Source organism: Vigna angularis, chromosome 3, assembly GCF_016808095.1.
Source record: "Vigna angularis cultivar LongXiaoDou No.4 chromosome 3, ASM1680809v1, whole genome shotgun sequence".
NCBI classification, from domain to species: Eukaryota; Viridiplantae; Streptophyta; class Magnoliopsida; order Fabales; family Fabaceae; genus Vigna; species Vigna angularis.
Window position 1 is genome coordinate 34,168,441 of NC_068972.1, and position 19,404 is coordinate 34,187,844.

The window sequence follows — 19,404 nt, forward strand, 5'->3', positions numbered from 1 at the left end:
TTTTCTGAATTTCTTTGTTTTTTGCAGAACTAATGACGACTCCGGGCCCCCGCAAATCCAACTTCCTCACCATCAGAAAGAAATCCGGGGCCAGCTCGTCAACCGCCCGGCCAACTAGTGTTCCAAAAGTGCCGCGCCCGCCTCCTGCCGGCGCTTCGACTGGACGAGTCCCCCCCACTGATAAGGCCGGGGGTTCAGGCGTGAAGGTTTCGGGTTCTAGCCTCCCACCTGAATTGGCGGCCGTTCAGGTAGGTCCAACCTCTGGGGCGGCCATGACTTCCGCGGATCCTACTCGAAAGAGAAAAGATCCTACTGCTGAGGGACGCAAAGACAAAGAGGGTTCTTCGTCTCGGTCAGCTTCAAAGAAGGCCCGGAAGGACAAGGGCAAAGAGAAGGATCGGGAGAGGGTATTGGCCGTCCCCCTACCTGGCGGCGTTTTCAGCCCGGATTTCAGCATGAGCAACCGGACAAAATTCCACATGAGCTCTTCTCAACGGGCGCTCATTGAACCCCTCTCCGAGCTGGAGCTAACCAACGCCATGCTAGAGATGTCTACCCGGACGTCCGCTCTAGCGTGGTATCTGAGGAACTTTGCTGACCGCCCTGGAGTGGCGGAGGTCCGGGCCGAGCTTGACAAGGAGAAGAAAAACGCAGCCTCCCTTCAGGTGACTTTGGAAGAGATGGTCCTCAACCAAGATGAATATGATAAGAGGATCGAGCAGCTGGAGGCCGACCTAGAGAAAGCCAAAAGGGAGTCCGCCGAAAGGTTGGCAGCCGCCCGGATCGAGCAGGAGCGTTTGGCGGAAGAGAGTCGCCAGAAAATCGATCTGCTGGAGGCGGAGGTAACCCGCGTGAAGGAGGCCGAATCGTGCCGGGCCAAGGCTAATGAGGAGCTCACTCTTGAAGTGGCTAAGGCCAAGGAGCAAATTGCCGAGTTGGAGTCCACCATCTTGTTTGAACATGAGGAGGGCTTCAACAAAGCCCTTCGTCAAGTGACTCTTCTGGCGGGCGTCCAGGATCCCTTTGCTCTTGGCGTGGATATAGAGAAGGACATTTTTAACGGCGTCCTTATGGATTTGAATGTCGTCGCGGAGAACGAGCCGACTGTGGAGGCCGCCGGCGGGGGCAAGAATTAGGATTTCTCTTTGAATTTTTTGGACGTGTATCTTTCGACAGTCCGTCCAACGTTTGGGGTTGTCCAGATGTTGGCCGGGCGGTCTTTTTGTAAATCTTGGCGCCTTTATGCGCAAATGATTAATACACAGTTGTCTTTCGAATTTTGCATGTCTTTTTATGCGGCTTTACTCTTGTCGAGTTTTAATAATGGGCCGGCCGGGGTGGGGATTGCTCTTGCTTTTCCTGGGCGGATGGTCCTTCGCTTTATTGCCCGGCCAAGCTGAGAATCGTTCTCTTTGGAACACTCTTTTTCACCAGCTTGGTCTTACTGGGATGGGCGACCCTTCGCTTTAATGCCCGGCCAAGCTGAGAGTAGTTCTCTTTGGAACACTCTTTTTCACCAGCTTGGTCTTACTGGGATGGGCGGCCCTTCGCTTTGATGCCCGGCCAAGCTGAGAGTAGTTCTCTTTGGAACACTCTTTTTCACCAGCTTGGTCTTACTGGGATGGGCGGCCCTTCGCTTTGATGCCCGGCCAAGCTGAGAGTAGTTCTCTTTGGAACACTCTTTTTCACCAGCTTGGTCTTACTGGGATGGGCGGCCCTTCGCTTTAATGCCCGGCCAAGCTGAGAGTAGTTCTCTTCGGAACACTCTTTTTCACCAGCTTGGTCTTACTGGGATGGGCGGCCCTTCGCTTTGATGCCCGGCCAAGCTGAGAGTAGTTCTCTTCGGAACACTCTTTTTCACCAGCTTGGTCTTACTGGGATGGGCGGCCCTTCGCTTTGATGCCCGGCCAAGCTGAGAGTAGTTCTCTTTGGAACACTCTTTTTCACCAGCTTGGTCTTACTGGGATGGGCGGCCCTTCGCTTTAATGCCCGGCCAAGCTGAGAGTAGTTCTCTTCGGAACACTCTTTTTCACCAGCTTGGTCTTACTGGGATGGGCGGCCCTTCGCTTTGATGCCCGGCTAAGCTGAGAGTAGTTCTCTTTGGAACACTCTTTTTCACCAGCTTGGTCTTACTGGGATGGGCGGCCCTTCGCTTTAATGCCCGGCCAAGCTGAGAGTAGTTCTCTTCGGAACACTCTTTTTCACCAGCTTGGTCTTACTGGGATGGGCGGCCCTTCGCTTTGATGCCCGGCCAAGCTGAGAGTAGTTCTCTTCGGAACACTCTTTTAGAAATCTACAAAATGAAGTTAGTCTCATAGGAGAAAAATGGACATCTTGATTCATTAATCATGGGGGTGTAATACATCGATTCATTAACTGAAGTAAAACTTTAAGTGCGTGGCGTTCCAGGTGTTGGGGATTGGATGTCCGTTCATGCGTTGTAGCCTGTAAGCCCCGTTTCCCAGAGTCTCCCCTACGCGGAACGACCCTTCCCACTTTGCTGCAAATTTTCCGTGGGCTGGGTTTCGGCAGGCGTCCCCTGCTTTTCTCCATACTAGATCCCCCTCCTGGAAGCTTCTTGGCCGGACCTTGGAGTTGTACTTTCTTTCAACCATGCGCTTGCAGGCTTCGGCCCTCAATGCGGCCTGGTCTCGTCGTTCATCCAGGGAGTCCAATTCGATCCTCAGCTCTTGGTCGTTGAGGTTCAGGTCATCGACTTGACGCCTAAGGGACGGCTCCCCCAGTTCGACTGGTAACATGGCGTCAGTGCCATAGGTTAAGTTGAAAGGTGTTTCACCAGTGGTTCCATGGGGCGTGCATCTGTATGCCCATAGGACCTCGGGTAACTCGTCCACCCACGCTCCCTTCTTTTCTCCTAGGCGCCGTTTAAGCTCCGAGACTATGGTCTTATTCATTGCTTCCGCTTGCCCATTCGTCTGGGGGTGCTCGACCGAGCTGGTGACGTGCCTAATCCCCAGCCCTTTGAAGAATTCGGCCAGTTTCTTGTCAATGAACTGTCGGCCGTTATCAGTGATGATCGACCGAGGGAGGCCGAAACGACATACCAATTTCCAGCAAAACTTCTGGACTTGGGCGGCTGTAATGGTTGCCAGGGGCTCGGCTTCTACCCATTTCGTGAAGTAATCCACCGCCACCAGGAGGAATTTCTTCTGTGCCTGTCCTAATGGGAACGGTCCAACGATATCCATACCCCATTGGGCGAACGGCCACGGGGATGTCATTGAGTGGAGAGCGTGTGGAGGTAGGTGGGAGCTATTGGAATGCTCTTGGCAGCGAACGCATTTTTGGACGAACGTTTTTGTGTCGGCTTCCACAGTAGGCCAGTAGTATCCGGCTCTCAGTATCCGGGCTTTTAACGCTCGCCATCCTGTGTGAAGACCGCAAATGCCATTATGGAGTTCGTCCATAACGTAAAGTGCCTCTGCCTCTCCCAAGCATTTAAGGAGAGGGGAGGAGAATCCTCTGCGATACAGGTCGTCACCCACCTCAAGATATCGGGCGGCCTTCTTAGCCTCTCTTGGTCCTACCGTCCGCCCTTCATCCTGGCGGGTCATGATTTCTCGGATTTCTGCTCTCCAATCTTTTCCTCCGTCAGACACCGCCGAACATTCAACTGAAGGTTGGAGTAGAACTTGTCGCACGACAGTGGTTAACTGCCCCTTCTCCTTTCCCGAACTAAGCTTGGACAGTACGTCCGCCCGTGTGTTCTGTTCCCTGGGAATGTGCTGTATGTCCAACTTATCAAAGGCTTTCGCGAGGTCTGTTGCTCGCTGGAAGTATCTTAATAGACGCTCCTCTCGAACTTGGAAGTTGCCATTCATCTGACCCACCACCAGCTCTGAGTCCGTCCGGCAGGTGATTCTTCTGGCTCCCATGTCTTTCGCCAGCTCGAGGCCGGCCACTAAGGCCTCATACTCGGCCTGATTGTTGGATACCTTGAATTTGAAGATCAAGGAATGCTCCAGTAGGAATCCGTTGGGGCCCTCGAGTACGATGCCGGCCCCGCTGACCGATCGACCGGACGCTTCGTCCACATACAAACTCCACTCGTCCTGGCCGGACGGGGGTAACTCGGCCGCGAAATCTGCTAAGTGTTGACCCTTGACCGATCCTCTCGGCTCATACCGCAAACCGAACTCTGAAAGCTCAACCGCCCAAGCGACCATCCGTCCGGCCAAGTCCGGCTTCCTTAGGATCTTGGAGATGGGGAAATCGGTCCTGACTATCACCTGATGGCTTTGGAAGTAAGGCCGGAGCCTTCGGGAGGCGTGCAGCAAAGCTAAGGCCACCTTTTCCACCCGTTGGTATCGGGTTTCGGCGTCGAGGAGCGTGCGACTCACAAAATAAATTAACCTCGGCTGAGGCCGTTCTTGCATTAACACGGCACTAATGGCCGTCTCTGACACTCCCAGGAAGATGTGCAGATCTCCTCCTGGGACTGGGCGATTCATGACCGGCGGGTTAACAAGGATTGTTTTTACGTCCTGAAACGCTTGTTCGCACTCGTCGTCACAGGTCGGGCCGGCCCCTTTTTTCAATTTCCGGAGGACCGGTCTCAGCCTATCCGCCAGGTTGGGGATAAAGCGGGACAAAGCGGTGAGGCGTCCGACCAGTCTTTGGATCTCTTTCAGGGTTGTCGGACTTGGCATCTGTAATATCGCTTCGCACTTGTCCGGGTTGGCCTCGATTCCCCGGGATGTTAACATGAAGCCCAAGAACTTTCCGGCAGCTACCCCAAATGTACATTTGGCGGGGTTTAGGCGCATGCCGAACTTCCTTACTTGTCGAAACACCTCCTCAAGGTCTCTGATGTGTCCCTCTCCTTCCGCGGACCGGACGACCATGTCGTCGACATAGACGTCCATGCACCGGCCTATCTGGTCTCGGAAAATCCTGTCCATCAGGCGCTGATACGTCGCCCCGGCATTCTTCAGACCGAACGACATGACTTCGTAACAGAAGTTGGACTTCTCCGTTATGAATGCCGTCTTCTCGACGTCTGGCCCGTACATGGGTATCTGGTTGTACCCGGAATATGCATCTAGAAAGCTTAGGACCCGATGCCCAGAAGCGCCGTCCACCAGGGCGTCTATACTGGGTAGGGGGTGCGAATCTTTCGGGCAGGCTTTGTTCAGGTCCGTGTAGTCTGTGCACATGCGCCACTTTCCATTGGCCTTTTTTACCATGACCACGTTAGCCAGCCACGTGGTGTACGTGACTTCCCGAACAAAACCAGCTTTCTTCAGCTTTCCTACTTCCTCCTCGACAGCTTGTCGTTTTTCCTCGCCCATTCTTCTCTTTTTCTGTGCGACTGGGCGGGCGTTCTGGAAAAGGGAGAGCTTGTGGCACATCACCGCGGGATGGATGCCCGGCATATCCGCTGTCGTCCACGCAAATAAATCCCGGTTCTTCCATAGTAGTGCCCTTAGCTCCTTTTCCACTTCAGGGTTCAGCTCCCTGGCGATGAGGGTGGTCTGAGCGGGTTCCCTTCCTATCAGGATGGGTTGGGTTTCTCCAATGGGCTCCAGCCGGTCCTCGGTATTCGTCCTCGGGTCGAGGTCTGCCATGGCAACCTCGGAGCCGGCCGCCCTTCTTTTCACAGGCCGAGCGTGCAGTTTCAACCCCGCCGCGTAGCATTCCCGGGCCGTCTTCTGGTCCGCCCGAACCGTGCAAATTGCTCCATTTTCGGAGGGATACTTCATTGTGAGGTGAGGGGTAGAGACAATTGCCCCAAACGCGTTTAGGCACGGTCTTCCGAGCAGCACGTTGTACGACGTGTTGGCCTCTACCAGCAGGTACCGGACCCTCTTCTCTTCGCTAGAGCGTCCGGTTCCTAACCTTGTTCTTAACTCCACGTACCCCCTCGTATCCACCCTTTCTCCTGCAAAGCCTACTATCTGCCCATCATAAGGAACGATGAGGTCCTCGGAGATATCCATCTGCAAGAAGGTCTTCCAGTAGAGGATGTTGACCGAACTCCCCTGGTCAACCAGAACTTTGCTGATTCCATACCGCGCTATCTCTGCAGTGATGACCATTGGGTCATCCTGGTCAGGATCAGGGGCGTGGAAGTCTTCGTCCGAAAAGGTGATGGGCGGCATGGAGCGGCGAGGCTTGTCCACTAAATGCACGGACTGGAGGGCTCGGACATGGCGTTTACGAGCGGAGGAGGATGACCCTCCCCCCGCGAATCCTCCAGAAATGGTATTGATATGCCCTCTCAAGGGGCGTTCCCTGCTGCGGCTTCGGCTTCGGCTTGGTCGCCTCTCTGAGCGGGGTCGCTCCACCCTCGTGCTCGGCTTATCTTTTCGATAGGCCGGCCTCTAAGTAGGCCGACCGATTGATTGTGGTGGGTGCTCATTGCGGACGTATTTTTTAAGCTTTCCCGCCCGGATGAGCTCTTCTATCTTATCCCGGAGGGTCCAGCAATCCTCGGTGGTATGACCCATATTTTTATGGTACGCACAGTGTTTGCTCCAATCAGCATTCTTCGGAGTCGGGTTCGCTTCCCGCTCTGGTATCAATTCCGCACTCAGGGCCTCTCGGAGAATTTTCTCCCTCGAGGCATTTAGAGGTGTATACTGTGGGAAACGGGGCCCCTTTCTCTGCTCCCGGGGCCTAGGACCGGACGTTTTTCCCGTCGAAGAGCCGGGCTTATTACCGTCCGTCCTTGCTTCCCTGGCTTCTTGATTTTCTTTTTTGTAGGAGAGCTTCATCTCCTCCACCCTTATCTCATCTGCAGCCCGTTCCCTCAACTCTTCCATCGTTTTGGGCGCTCGCCTGCAGACGTTATCCTTAAACGGTCCCGGCTTTAGAGCCGGCAGGATGTAGTGAAGGGCGAGCTCTGGGGTCAGGCTTTTCACGCGCCGGACCGTCTTCTGATACCGGTCCATGAATGATCGCAGCGCTTCGTCCTTCCCCTGTTTGAGAGTCATCAATTCGAATACGGTCAGGTCTTGGGTACTACTGGCCGCAAATTGTTTAATGAATAGTTGCTTTAAACCGGTAAAGTTTTCTATTGAATTGGGGGGGAGGGTGTTAAACCATTCCAAAGCTTCTTCCTCTAGTGAGAGCGAGAACGCTCGGCACCAAATGGCGTCATTGCCCGTTCGGAACGCCATGGCGTTCGAGAACGTCTGGATATGGGACGCCGGATCTGTCGTCCCGTTATACATTTTGAACTGCGGAGCCATGAATTGCTCCGAGATTTGGACGTTCATTATGTTCTGGGTGAATGGAAGTAATAAAGTGGATGAAGGCTCCGACTTGACTACCATCCGCCCGTCCTCGGCAGCGCTCTCCGCATGCACCGATTTAACCTTGCTTTCTTCTGCCTCCGATCCGGAAGGCCTCCAAGTCTTGTCGCCCTCGGTATCTGGGGGCGGGCGTTCTCCTTCCACCCCCTTTCCCTTATCCTTCACTCGCTCTCCCCCGTCCATCCGTCCAATCTCCCGGGCTATCCGGGCTTCGCAGTCGGCCTTTACGGCCGCCATCTCTTCTTCGTGACGTTGCTGCATCTCGTCCATTTTTTGTTGTAGCACGCGCATCATCTCAGCGGGATCGTCCATGCTCATGTTTCTCGTGGTCACCATTGGGTTTTTTAAATCACACGGCCCCACGGTGGGCGCCAAATGTTTCGGATGTGTAGGGCTGTGCGGTTCTAAACCTTCCAGTTCTCCTTCGATCTTGTCTCAGCGGCGGATCTTCTTCCCAAGCTTTGACTTTCCTCTTGATCTGGAGGGGTGGAGACCTACAAAAGATTCTCCGATGCCAAAGTCAGTTTCAGAGCAATGGCTTTTCTCAAGGGATAGCAATAAATGTGCATTCAATGTAACCTATCTACCACTCACCGTGAACCTGTATTTATAGTTTTCGCTATGGGCTTTGGGATTAGTGAAAGGTTAATCACGGCCCAATCAGCCCAATAGCTCCTAATTTCTACTTACCTCTAAACCAGGTCAATTTACTTGAGCCACAGTGATTAGTGATTTGGCCGGTCAGTGTGATATGGGCGTCCGCCCAAGTGATACGGGCGTTCGTCTTTCCTATGGACGACTCGGGCACTACATTGGGCGGACGATCCTCTACGCGGTCGCCCGGCACTTCGTTGGGCGGACGATCTTCTATGCGGTCGCCCGGCACTTCGTTGGGCGGACGATCTTCTATGCGGTCGCCCGACACTTCATGATACCAAACGTTCGTCTCTCGGCGTCATCCTGTAGAACAGTTTTTGTGAGCATGGAGAGTGCGGCGCTGTCTCGTGGTGATGGAATTCCTTGTGAGTTCTTCAAAGTTTCTCTTAGAGACAGAGGTTCTACCCAGGTGGTCGGCGTAGGCACCGAGATGGTCGGCCGACCTCATTAGTGGGCGTCCATACGTGCGACGCCGGACATTAGCTGGTGTAGGAGAGTTTGTACGGTCTAGGTTCAATCCGTACCTACTTGGGCGGCCAAGACTTGGGCGGTCGAGCATTCGTCTGTGGCGGGTGTGACATGGGCGTCCTTTGGGCGGCGCCCGTCGCCTCACGGGCGTCCTTTGTACGGCGCCCGGCTCTCCCTGGTACAATTATGTTTAGACTAAAGTTTGTTTTTAATCTATAAAAATGTCATTTAACGGTAGAATAGACATAATTCTAGTTTTAGATCAAATTTCAACACCCTTCAATTTGATTTTAATTATGTGTCTGAAGTATAAAACATAATCTTATAGCCATCAAGTTTTGTTAAACGTAAATGTCTTATTAAGCTATTAAACACAAGTTGTAAGTTGTGTGGTTGAATAGACAATAGTACTTTTTTATTATGCTTTTCGCTTTATAAGTTTTTGTTTGAATATATATAAATTTATGAATTTATATATATGAATTTATATATGTCTATTCGCGAAATATAAATGTGTTTTTAGGCTTTTCGCTTTATATGAATTTATATTCAAACAAAAATTTATATATAAATGAATATATATAAGCTTTTCGCGAATATTTTTGGCTTTTAACTATGAATTCGCGAAAGACATTATATTTGGAGATGTTAAATTTACGTCGAATTTAAAAAATTCAACTTTAAACTTAACGTTGAATTTTTAATCAATTTTCTTAGTTTTATTTAATTAATTGTGATTCTTTTTACAACGACCTGAAAAATAAAAAAAAACAACAAATTTCAGTTTTTGGTATTTTATAAAGCATGAACTATGAACATGTAGTGTAATAACCAACAACACACAAGTTCAATCAAACAACAACAACAAACAAATTCAATCAAACAACAACAACAAACAAGTTCAACTAAACAACAAGAACAAACAAGTTCAACTAAACAACAACAACAAACAAGTTCAATAAAAAAACAACAACAAACAAGTTGAACAAAAAACAACAAACAAGTTCAACAAATAAGTTCTTCAAAATGAAAACTAACCTTCAAAAGGTGGGTTCTGTTAGAATAATTTCATCACAGCGAGAGAGAAAACAAAATGCGTCTATGAAGGACAAGAGCACGAAAATAATCGGTTAAAACAAACAAAAATAATACATAAAGTAATTAATTAATATGCATTTGTATCAAATGAAAGAAAGATTACATGTGATGCTCGTCAAACTTCGTTTGAGAAAAGTTTGAGAAGAGAAGAAGGTATCGCCGACTAAGATAAAGGGAATGAATTTTCAATCTCCCGTTCAAATTTTTATTAAATTCACTAACCTTTTGACTTCAAATTTAAAAGTCATTTGACGTTTTATATCCTTTTACGTCGAATTACAATGCATTTATTTACAAAAAAGTCACCGCTCATTTTTAACGTTGGTTATTCAGTGGTTAGACGTTGAACGCGTGACATTATATGTTGTTTTTGTATTAACGGACTCATGACATAATATATATATATATATATAGTATGAAGGATAAATTATCTCCAAAATGAAGTGTGTGTCTCATCTTCCTTAGATATTTATCATGTTTTTTTTTTAAAAAAATGATCAAAATCGTTGAAAGGAGTGTTTTCTATTACAATTGTGATTTATTATCAAAATACCTTACAATTTTTTGGTAACATTAATCATATTGAACATTACACAATATACGTGAATGCATTATATAGCACTGCAGCAGAAAGTGTTGAGTGTACAATTTTTCTTTATACCTTTTGTTCCTTTTGAACTGAATCTTACCCGAAAATTGTCAAAACAATTGAATCAGATAGATAGAAGATGTTAAAAAACCCGAGCAAAACGGAGAAAAAACTCTACTTTTTGCACATAAAGTAACTGCAATAATGCCCTAGATTCTCTGTATGGGACCTCAATGCAAGAGAAGATTGTTGTTTTCTCATGAGAGGGTTTATGCTCCCACAATCAAAATTATAAATTATTTTCGACTTACAATTCATGATGATGAGATTGTTGCTTTGTCCTCGTATATCTGTTAACATTTGAAATCAAACTGGGTTCAAATGTCTTTTCAAATATTCAAAATTTTACATTGCTTTTGTATTTTTTTTTTCTTTTTTCAAAACCATGCAGTTCAAGAGTTTTTTTTTTTCTGTCACGAAATTATCTAAATTTATTCAACCAAATATTAATTTTACAAGCCTTTTGCACTCCATAAAAGCTAAACACAATTGTTTAGCCAATGAAATCATGGATTCATATATAGATATATTACATTGGATTTTCCATACTTCAATGGCTAAATAATTTACAAAAAAAAAAAAACAGTTCTTGTTTAGTTGTAATGATTAACATTAAAAAAAAAAATCATGATTAGGTTTTCTCTCTTTCAACCCCTTCCCATAACTTTCTACAAAAGGGAACCAATATTGATGATGAGAGTGATGAAATTTTTCTACCAAAATGTCATAGATCACGGATTCAATCTATTATTATGCAAAATGTCATACATCTTGTTTTTCTTTTTCTAATTTTAGGTGTTCTTATAAGAGGGAACGAATGATTAATTTCTTAAAATATTGAATTTATTTAAATACTAATTAATTTTAATCTCATAATCACATATTTAAAGAATAAAGTTATTTATCAACTTTAAAGTTTCGATATTTTTCTTTGAGTGCATGCTTACCTTATTTTATATGATTAAATTAAGTTAATCTTCATCTTAGAGCTATAAAATAAATAAAATATTCTTTAGTGGAAATACTTTTTTGTTGTACTTTTCCCTTTAAGACGTGTCTCTAACTCAAAATATAAGTTGCATTAAACATGTTCATTCTCAAAAAGGAAAGTTCTTGGTATTATAACTTTGATGTATTACACTTTTTTTTTCTTATTTCCTTTATATATTTATAAAGTGTGAATTGAACATGATAAGAAGAAAGACATGTATAGAAAAAGATATGATGATGGACATAAAATATAATTCTTTTTTCACTTTTGAGCTTTTTCTTCTTCATGTTTTCACTTTACCAGAAACTATATGAAGTGCGTTCTTGAAAAAGATAGAGTATATTAAATGTATTTTATTTTTATTTTTTTACTTTTTTTCACGCATCATGATTTTTGAGTTTAAAATAAATTAGCTTAATCCGATTTATTTTTTATAGATTAATCTATGTAAAAATATTTTATTTTTTAAATTTATTTTATGTATTTATTATAGTACAATCAAAATAATTTAGTTTTATTTATTATTTCATAATATTATTTTATAATAGTATAATCAAAATATTCATTTATTTTATCAAATATTATTACAAAAATATTCGATAAAAATTAGAATATCAATTTATTTAATTTAACAAATAAAATATATTAAACATCTAAATTATTTAAACATTGGACATCGTTATAATATTTTCAAATTATCAACCTACATTTAAAAATAATGAATAATTATAATAAAAAATTGTGAAGCAGGTGTACTGGTTTACATAGGGATTAAACCTCACTGATATCTATAAGCAAAATATAATTAAAAGTATAGTTGGTTCTCATGTAGGGTTTTTGAAAGAGACATTTTTTTTTTTAATTGAAAAGAGAATCCAAAAACAACAGTACTCATGCAAATTTGTCCAGATTTTGGCAGAAAATATCTGCTATAACTTACAACTAATTACATTATTATTTTTACGAGAATTAGAAAAGGATATATAATTACCTCTCTAAATTATGTGTATTAATCTATTTATTATTACTACTGTTATATATATTATATATATCTGTGTGTGTGGTAAAATAGGTAAATTGAAATAAATTTAATTAAATAAACAAAACTGAGCAAAAAAAAATACGTTGGCAAGACTGCTGCCCTGGTACATTAAATATTAATTATTTATTCTGTGATCCATGCCTGTAATTACTTAGTATAAACAAAAAGCCAAACCCAAAGTCTATAATACATTTGTCCGTTAGTTAATAAAAAACTGAAAAAGAATGGCTTTTGTAAAGCATAAATAAAGAATATGAAAAAACACTTCTTTAATTTATTAAAAAGTTTTAAGAATTATTTATTTATTCTACCCTTAATTTCGACCAGGGTTACTTTTTTTCCCCTCTTTTCATAATTGAATCAAATGGTTCATCTTATTCATTAAATAAGCCACTGGTTTTTATCAACTATGCTATTCATTTAATTATGAAAAATAAAAAGTATTTCTAACACGTTTTTGCATTCATTTAATACATTATTCTTTATTTTTCTATTACAAAAATTATATGTAGATGTGTAAACCTATCATTGTCATATCTTGTACTAAGTAGAGTCACATGGTGCTCTTGTCTTTTGATATTTGCTTTAGTTTTTTTTTTTCAATTCATTAATGAATTTGATTTTTTTTTACTTTTGAGTTTTGATGCTGTTTTATTTTTTGTGAACTTTTAAAATCTACTAAAAAAATGTTAAATTTAATATTTTTAAATATATTAAAAAAATAATATAATAACATCAATATATTTTAAAAATTGAGCAAAATAACACCAAACATTCAGGAAAAAAAATCTAACTGATATTATGTATTTTCTGAGTCAATAGCTACTAATTGAAGGAATGTGTGTGACCAATGACTGAGTAGGTGGCCACCACAGTCTTTTGCATTGAAGGGAAATACACCAAATAAGAGGAACAGAAACTTCTATTAGAAACTAACTTTAATAATGCAAACAAAAATAGGTAAGTAAATAAATAAATAACCATATTCTCTGTATCTTTCCTTCACTAGTCCTTAGACTCTGCCATATTCAACACCTAAACTAGTCCACAAGGAAACAAAAAACTGCTACTCTTCCTCTTTGTTCTGTTTCCTGCAATGGTCAAGAAGAACATTTTTTTTCTTCTGCTTGTTTATTTTTCTACAGAAAAAGAAGGGAAGAAAAAATTGAAAGAAAAATAGGTGCTTTTGAAAAATACAAACAAACCCACTAACCCAGTATACAATAATAATAATAATAATACATACTGAACCACATTTTTCAATTTTGGATATGAAAAAACCTAGGTTTTGTGTGCAATGTGTTTGCATTTTCATTTTCATTTTCCCAATTTGCTCCTCAAGAGACTCTCTTTGGTTTGAATTGAACTCTTCTTGCCATTCATAATCCTCAGGCTTTGCCTTAACAGGTCAAACTCCCTCTCCTTTTTGTTCTTCTCTTTCTCCATTGCAAGTAATTGGAATTTTAAGACCTTCACAGTTTCCTCCTTTTCTTGCAATTCCTTTCTCAGATTTTCCATTTCTATGTCATTTTCCTCTGCTTTCCAATACAAACCATCCCCTGTCAAAAACCATATCAGAACTTCACACATTTGTTTCAAGCTCATTGGTTACTTAGTTATACCAGTTTCTAAAGAACAAAGTAAAAACTAACTGAACATGTTAATTGGACTCTTTTAGGACACTAATAGCATAATTGCATAAAAGCAAATGGTAAAATTACTATGAATTCATGTTCTGCAACTCATAAGTTTGCTAAAAAAATACTATAAAAAATAATGAGAGAGAAAGAGAGAGACCATCGTATGTTCTTTGAATGAGTTCATCAAGCTCATTCTTGATTTCAAGATATAGTTGCTTCCACTTCTCGACAGCTTCATCTCTTCTTGCTCTCTCCTCCTTCATCTGTTCAACCAAGAGCTTAGTTCCCATCAATTCCCACTCTTTCTGACTGTTCTTCTCCATCAATCCAACCTCAATCTCTCTTATCTTCTCATCCTTCTCTTCTACCAAACTCCTCAACTGCTTCACCTCTTCCCTCAGCCTCTTACCCTCTTGCTTCCAATCTGCCTCCTTGAAAGTGAACACCATTATGTCTCTCTCATAGCTTCTACTGTCCTTCTCCCTCTCATACATCATCTCCTTGATCTCCTCTTGCAAGACCCTAACTTTCTCCTTCAAATTCATCACATATTTCTCAGAAGAACTCCTCCCACTTTTGCTCACTCTTCCACCCATGTTTGCTGCCTCTGGGTCGTGTGTGGTGAAGTTATTATAATAGTGATGATGATGATAACGGTGGAGGATGAATGGTGGTGTAAAACTTGAGTACAGGGTAGGCTATAGGCTCCTGAATATTGATAGAAAACGCACCAAGAATTTTGGCGTATTTTATGAAAACTGAGATAAGAGTGATAGTTGTACTAACATTTCAATAATGGAAGTGGTGAAATGAGACTCGTGAATAGCACTTGACAAGTTGTGAGAATTTACATTCGACACATACACACCACATGTTCTGCCTGCATACCAATTATAAATAGGAATTCACCTATTCACATGCAAATATTTCTCCCCCAATTATTAAACAACATAATTGCCTAATTCCAATTCCTCACACCCAATTTTTTTATGCTTATATTTGCTTCCTCGATTGAACTTACCATATAGAATAACATGATTTAATTGTTAGGATACAAGTCCCATATAGAATAAAACAAATATAAGATACCTTCTTTAATAAATTTTTTTTTTAATGATATCAAAAACAAATCCTTGAGAGTTTAATACGGACTATATCTACCACTGTGAAGAAGATCTATGTGTGTTGAATCTCTTAGTCTAACTAAATATTTAGATCTAAAGCATATCGAACTATGAGTCAATTCATATATACCATCCAAAATCTTAATAGATTTTTTTGTAAGTCTTTTCTCTTATACCATCTTACTGTCTTCACTCAATTGTTGAATTCCTTACACATTTGTCTCTTAAATAAGTTATAAGAAATAGTTAACTATATGTTTAACAAATTTAAAACCATTTAGAGAGAAAAGACAAAATAAATGCCAACATTTTCAAGAGATAACATTAGCATCCTTGTGCTGTATTCCTTCCCACATGGCTGGCCCTAAACATAACTCTCGTGAAGTTTTGTGACAGTTTATTGAAACTTAATCATAGTAGGGTTTATTATTTTAGATCAGAAAATTCAGAGACAAGAAAGCAATGGAGAAAAAAAATGTGTACTTACTAGATGACAATTTGGGCAAACAAAAAGTCAATGTTGATCAGACTGAAAAAAAGCAAGGAAAACTCATGCATGCTTACCTTTTGCAATGGGAAATTCCCCTCTATAATTATCAGCGTGTAATATAAAAATGTTTTCAAGTTTTCCTGAACAATAGAATAAACTTTGTCCCATAAGCCACATGAGTAACACTTAAACCCACATAGATGTGTATTTCTTATATAAAAAAAATGGTAGAAAAAAGCATTGGATGGTCCATAGCAGATAGCAGATAGCAGATAGCAGCAGATTAGAAGAAGAAAGGTTGTGATGGGAAGCACATTTAGAGAGTGTGACAACAATATTCTGAAAGTGAGACTCAGCCATGTTGGAGAAGCATCCTATTTTTTGCAGGCATTAATGATTGTGTTTTGGTTGGAAAGAAACAAATTTTCAATGTGTGATATTTGTATATTTCCCAATACGACATCATAGTGCATGCTGGTACAAAAAAACATTAATAATGGTATGTGGATGCCACCTTTGGATTCCCTGCATGAAAAGGACTTGTAGCATTCCTGTGATTATGGCCTTGTAGTGTAGGTTTTCCCTGCAAGGTCAATCACTCAGCATCATTAAATTGCTCTGTGTTTTTCTTCATCTTCTTTGGTATGGTATTTAAATCTTACTGTCCTTTCTACATGTCAGTAGATTTATATTTCTGCCCATGCTCTCCTTATGCTTCCAAATCAGTGTACAAAACTCCTTAAATTGCAAACTAAAGTGGTTAAAAAGTTATCCAGTAGATATGTTAAGTGTCTTGTTTACTCTCATATTTATGGTTTCCACTTGTTAGGAATACACAAAATTTCACATTCAGAAGGGCTAATCACAAAATTCAATAATACATAACAAAAATAAATGCCTATAAACTTCCAGTACTTTAGGTTAAAAATGAATTCCAAATATTAGAGTCAAATTCACCTTTTAAAAGAAAAATTTTATGGATTAATCGTATTAATGCAAAATTGCATAAATCATTCCGTTTATATATATATATATATATATATATATATATATATATATATATATATATATATATATATGTATGTATGTATGTATATAGTGTTATTTATTTTTATTTTAACTCTTTAAGTTTTTTATTCATCGAGTTGAGAAGATATTGGATGTATATTTATTTAAGATATTATTATGGTTGTCTTATAATATGGATTTTTTGCTTGGAAAGGAAAATATTGATAGTGGAGAGATAATTTATTTTAGTACTGTTAAAACATGAGAAGGTAAAGCGATATTTCATGAGAATTATTTATAAAATTCAAGATCTCATATTTATGATTTGAGAAAATTTGATGTTTCGAAACTTTGAATGAAATAATTAACTATGACATAAGAAAATCAAAGAAGTTATAAATAAAATAATTCAAAAAGACAATGTGAATAATTGATAGAACAAAATTAGCATGGAGAAGAAAGTAGTTTATTTTTCAAAAAGCATGAATACACTTTGTAATATAAAATCTATATGTAACATGCCTAAGCATAATGATAATGTTAGGAGATTATGTAGTGGTAGATCAAATATCGATTAAGTCTAATAGTCACGCTTATGTTATAAGCTAAAATAAGTGAGGAAATAGTTAAAATAAAGTCAGATGAAAGATGAAAAGAGTTTCCATACGAACAAAAATACTTAAATCACTAATAGAATCTTTTCCTAATGCAGATGGGAGCCATCACTTAGTTGATAATGATAAAAAAGATTATTTCATTTAAAACTAATAGTATTGTTTAGAAGGGTAATATGAATTACAATTTTTTGTTAATGTTTTTTTGTTCGTACCTATTGCTATAAAAACCAGTCATAATGGATCAAAAGTCAGACAAGTGTTGGAAAAATTTATGGAATCCGTGTAATTTTATTTTTCTGAAATGAGTAGATTTTGAAAAAGTTATGGATATGGGTAAACAGTGATTGCAATTTGGAACCATGACTTCACACCAAAGTTCTTACTTCAATCACTTTAGACTTTTTTTTTTTACTCTAATTGTATTTGTATTTACAAGAATAGTTAACTTTTTTTTAGTTGAAGATGTATTTGTACTTGCAAGTTGGACTTTATTTATTTATAATTAAAATTGTATTTGTAAATAGGATTTTACTTCTTTTAATTGAAGCTGTATTTTTAAATATGACTCTTTTTTTTTTCTCTTTTCTAATTGCTGTTGTGTTGAAGAGTATGACTTTTTTTTTTTTAACTGAAGAAGCCGTGGTTGGAAGCATAACTTCAGTAAAAGAAATTAAAAAAAAAATATTGGAGCATGATATTTTTATTTTAAAGTTAAAGTGTGAGAAAAGAGAAGTGAAAAAGTAAGAACTTTTGACAACGACTACAATTTGTTAGGATATTGTATTGAAAATAATTTTTTTATTGTAACTGATTGCTCCAAATATTGTTCTTTTATATAATTACAATATAGAGTTTTTATTATAAACATAAAAAAGTGATAAAATGTATGTATTATTTATAATTTTAATTAGAAATTAAATTGTTCACATTAGTATAAAATAAAATGATTATATTTTTAAATTGAAATATTTATACAACTTCATAAGTAAATTATCTATAAATAATTGATATAGTATAATTATAAATTGAAAGAGTTAAAATGGTTAGTATAGTCAAGAATTAATTTTTCATCTATAAGAGGTAGAACATGCATAATAGGGACACATATGAGGTTAAAGAAAAAAAAATGATAATTCATTAATATTCTTTGAGCAAACTAAATAATAACAATTTAATAATGACAAGTTACCATGTGAGGTTCAGTTCAGCTGTTCCATAAAAAGTTCTTAAAATGAAAATTAAGCTTCACTTGTATGTTTTAATTTACTCATATCATTGTATATTTATTGTAAAAACTGAACGAGTCGAACTTAAAAGACTGTAAAATTAAATATCTACAGAATTTCACACTTATATGTGATCTCAATTTTCAAATTCAATCTTATAAAATTGTTTCTTCTCAATTTGATGAAATTCAATCTCATAAATTCCGCTAAGTTTCTTTTTTTATGTGAAATTATTCAAAACATTTCATACAGATTATGTTACTATCATATTTTATACGTTAATGTACCATTTAGTGAAAATAAAGTATTCAACTAGAGAATGTTTACATTTTTTAGTAAATGTATTTAAACTATTTAATTTGTCTTCATAGTTCAAAATTTATATTTTACATTGATGACAGGTATTTTATATAGATGGTAAAACGGATTAGACTTAACGGCCAGTATAGTCTATTCGGCCCGATGTATTTAGTCCATTAATTTGACATATCAAATGTGAGTCGGTCCATTGTTTTTTTTTTAAATTAAAAATAATTTAATAGATGAACTTTTTATGTTATATTTTTTAAAATTTTAAATATATAATTTTATTATAATTTAAATAATTAACATTTACAAATTAATTTTTAAGTATTAGGTATAATAAAGTAATTTAACCTGAAAATACAATAATTATTTTACCTTATCTAACTAAAATATTAACTAATCAATTAAAAATTTTAAAAAAAATTATATGATTAAATAAAGTTTAATATTCATTTATGTGTACATATAAACAAATTTAGAAAAAAAATAAAACAATTGAAAGATTCATTATTAGTCTGGCACAAAGGATTGTAGTGACCAGTTTTTGTTTGACGGGTTCATTCGGCCCAGTCAGTTTTTTACGAGTCAACAACGAACCAGACCAGTTTTGTCACTCTTAATTTTATAAGTATATTTATAAGTTTATTGTATATAACAATTTTAATATATTTTATTTTTCAGATTTTAAATTATTTTTTAATAATAATAAATTGGATTCATTATACATAATTATTTTAGTTTTATATATTTTTGTAGTCTGATGTACTTAGTGTTTTAATTGTAACTTTTATTATATATTACTTTTTTGGGA

The 19,404-nt window shown here is 39.0% G+C and overlaps 2 protein-coding genes across 2 annotated transcripts; both read right to left on the bottom strand.

Moving 5' to 3' along the window:
* Window positions 1-6,344: 6,344 nt before the first annotated feature.
* Window positions 6,345-7,595, bottom strand: LOC108320945 (uncharacterized). The gene has a single exon (XM_017552541.2). The coding sequence runs from the start codon at window positions 7,593-7,595 to the stop codon at window positions 6,345-6,347; it is 1,251 nt and encodes a 416-aa protein (XP_017408030.2).
* Window positions 7,596-13,086: 5,491 nt separating this feature from the next.
* On the bottom strand, window positions 13,087-14,687 carry LOC108325246 (uncharacterized). Its single transcript, XM_017558285.2, has 2 exons — window positions 13,980-14,687; window positions 13,087-13,741 (listed from the first exon to the last, which is right to left on the bottom strand). The coding sequence occupies exons 1-2, from the start codon at window positions 14,416-14,418 to the stop codon at window positions 13,500-13,502; spliced, it is 681 nt and encodes a 226-aa protein (XP_017413774.1). The 5' UTR covers window positions 14,419-14,687; the 3' UTR covers window positions 13,087-13,499.
* Between the last annotated feature and the right edge of the window lie 4,717 nt (window positions 14,688-19,404).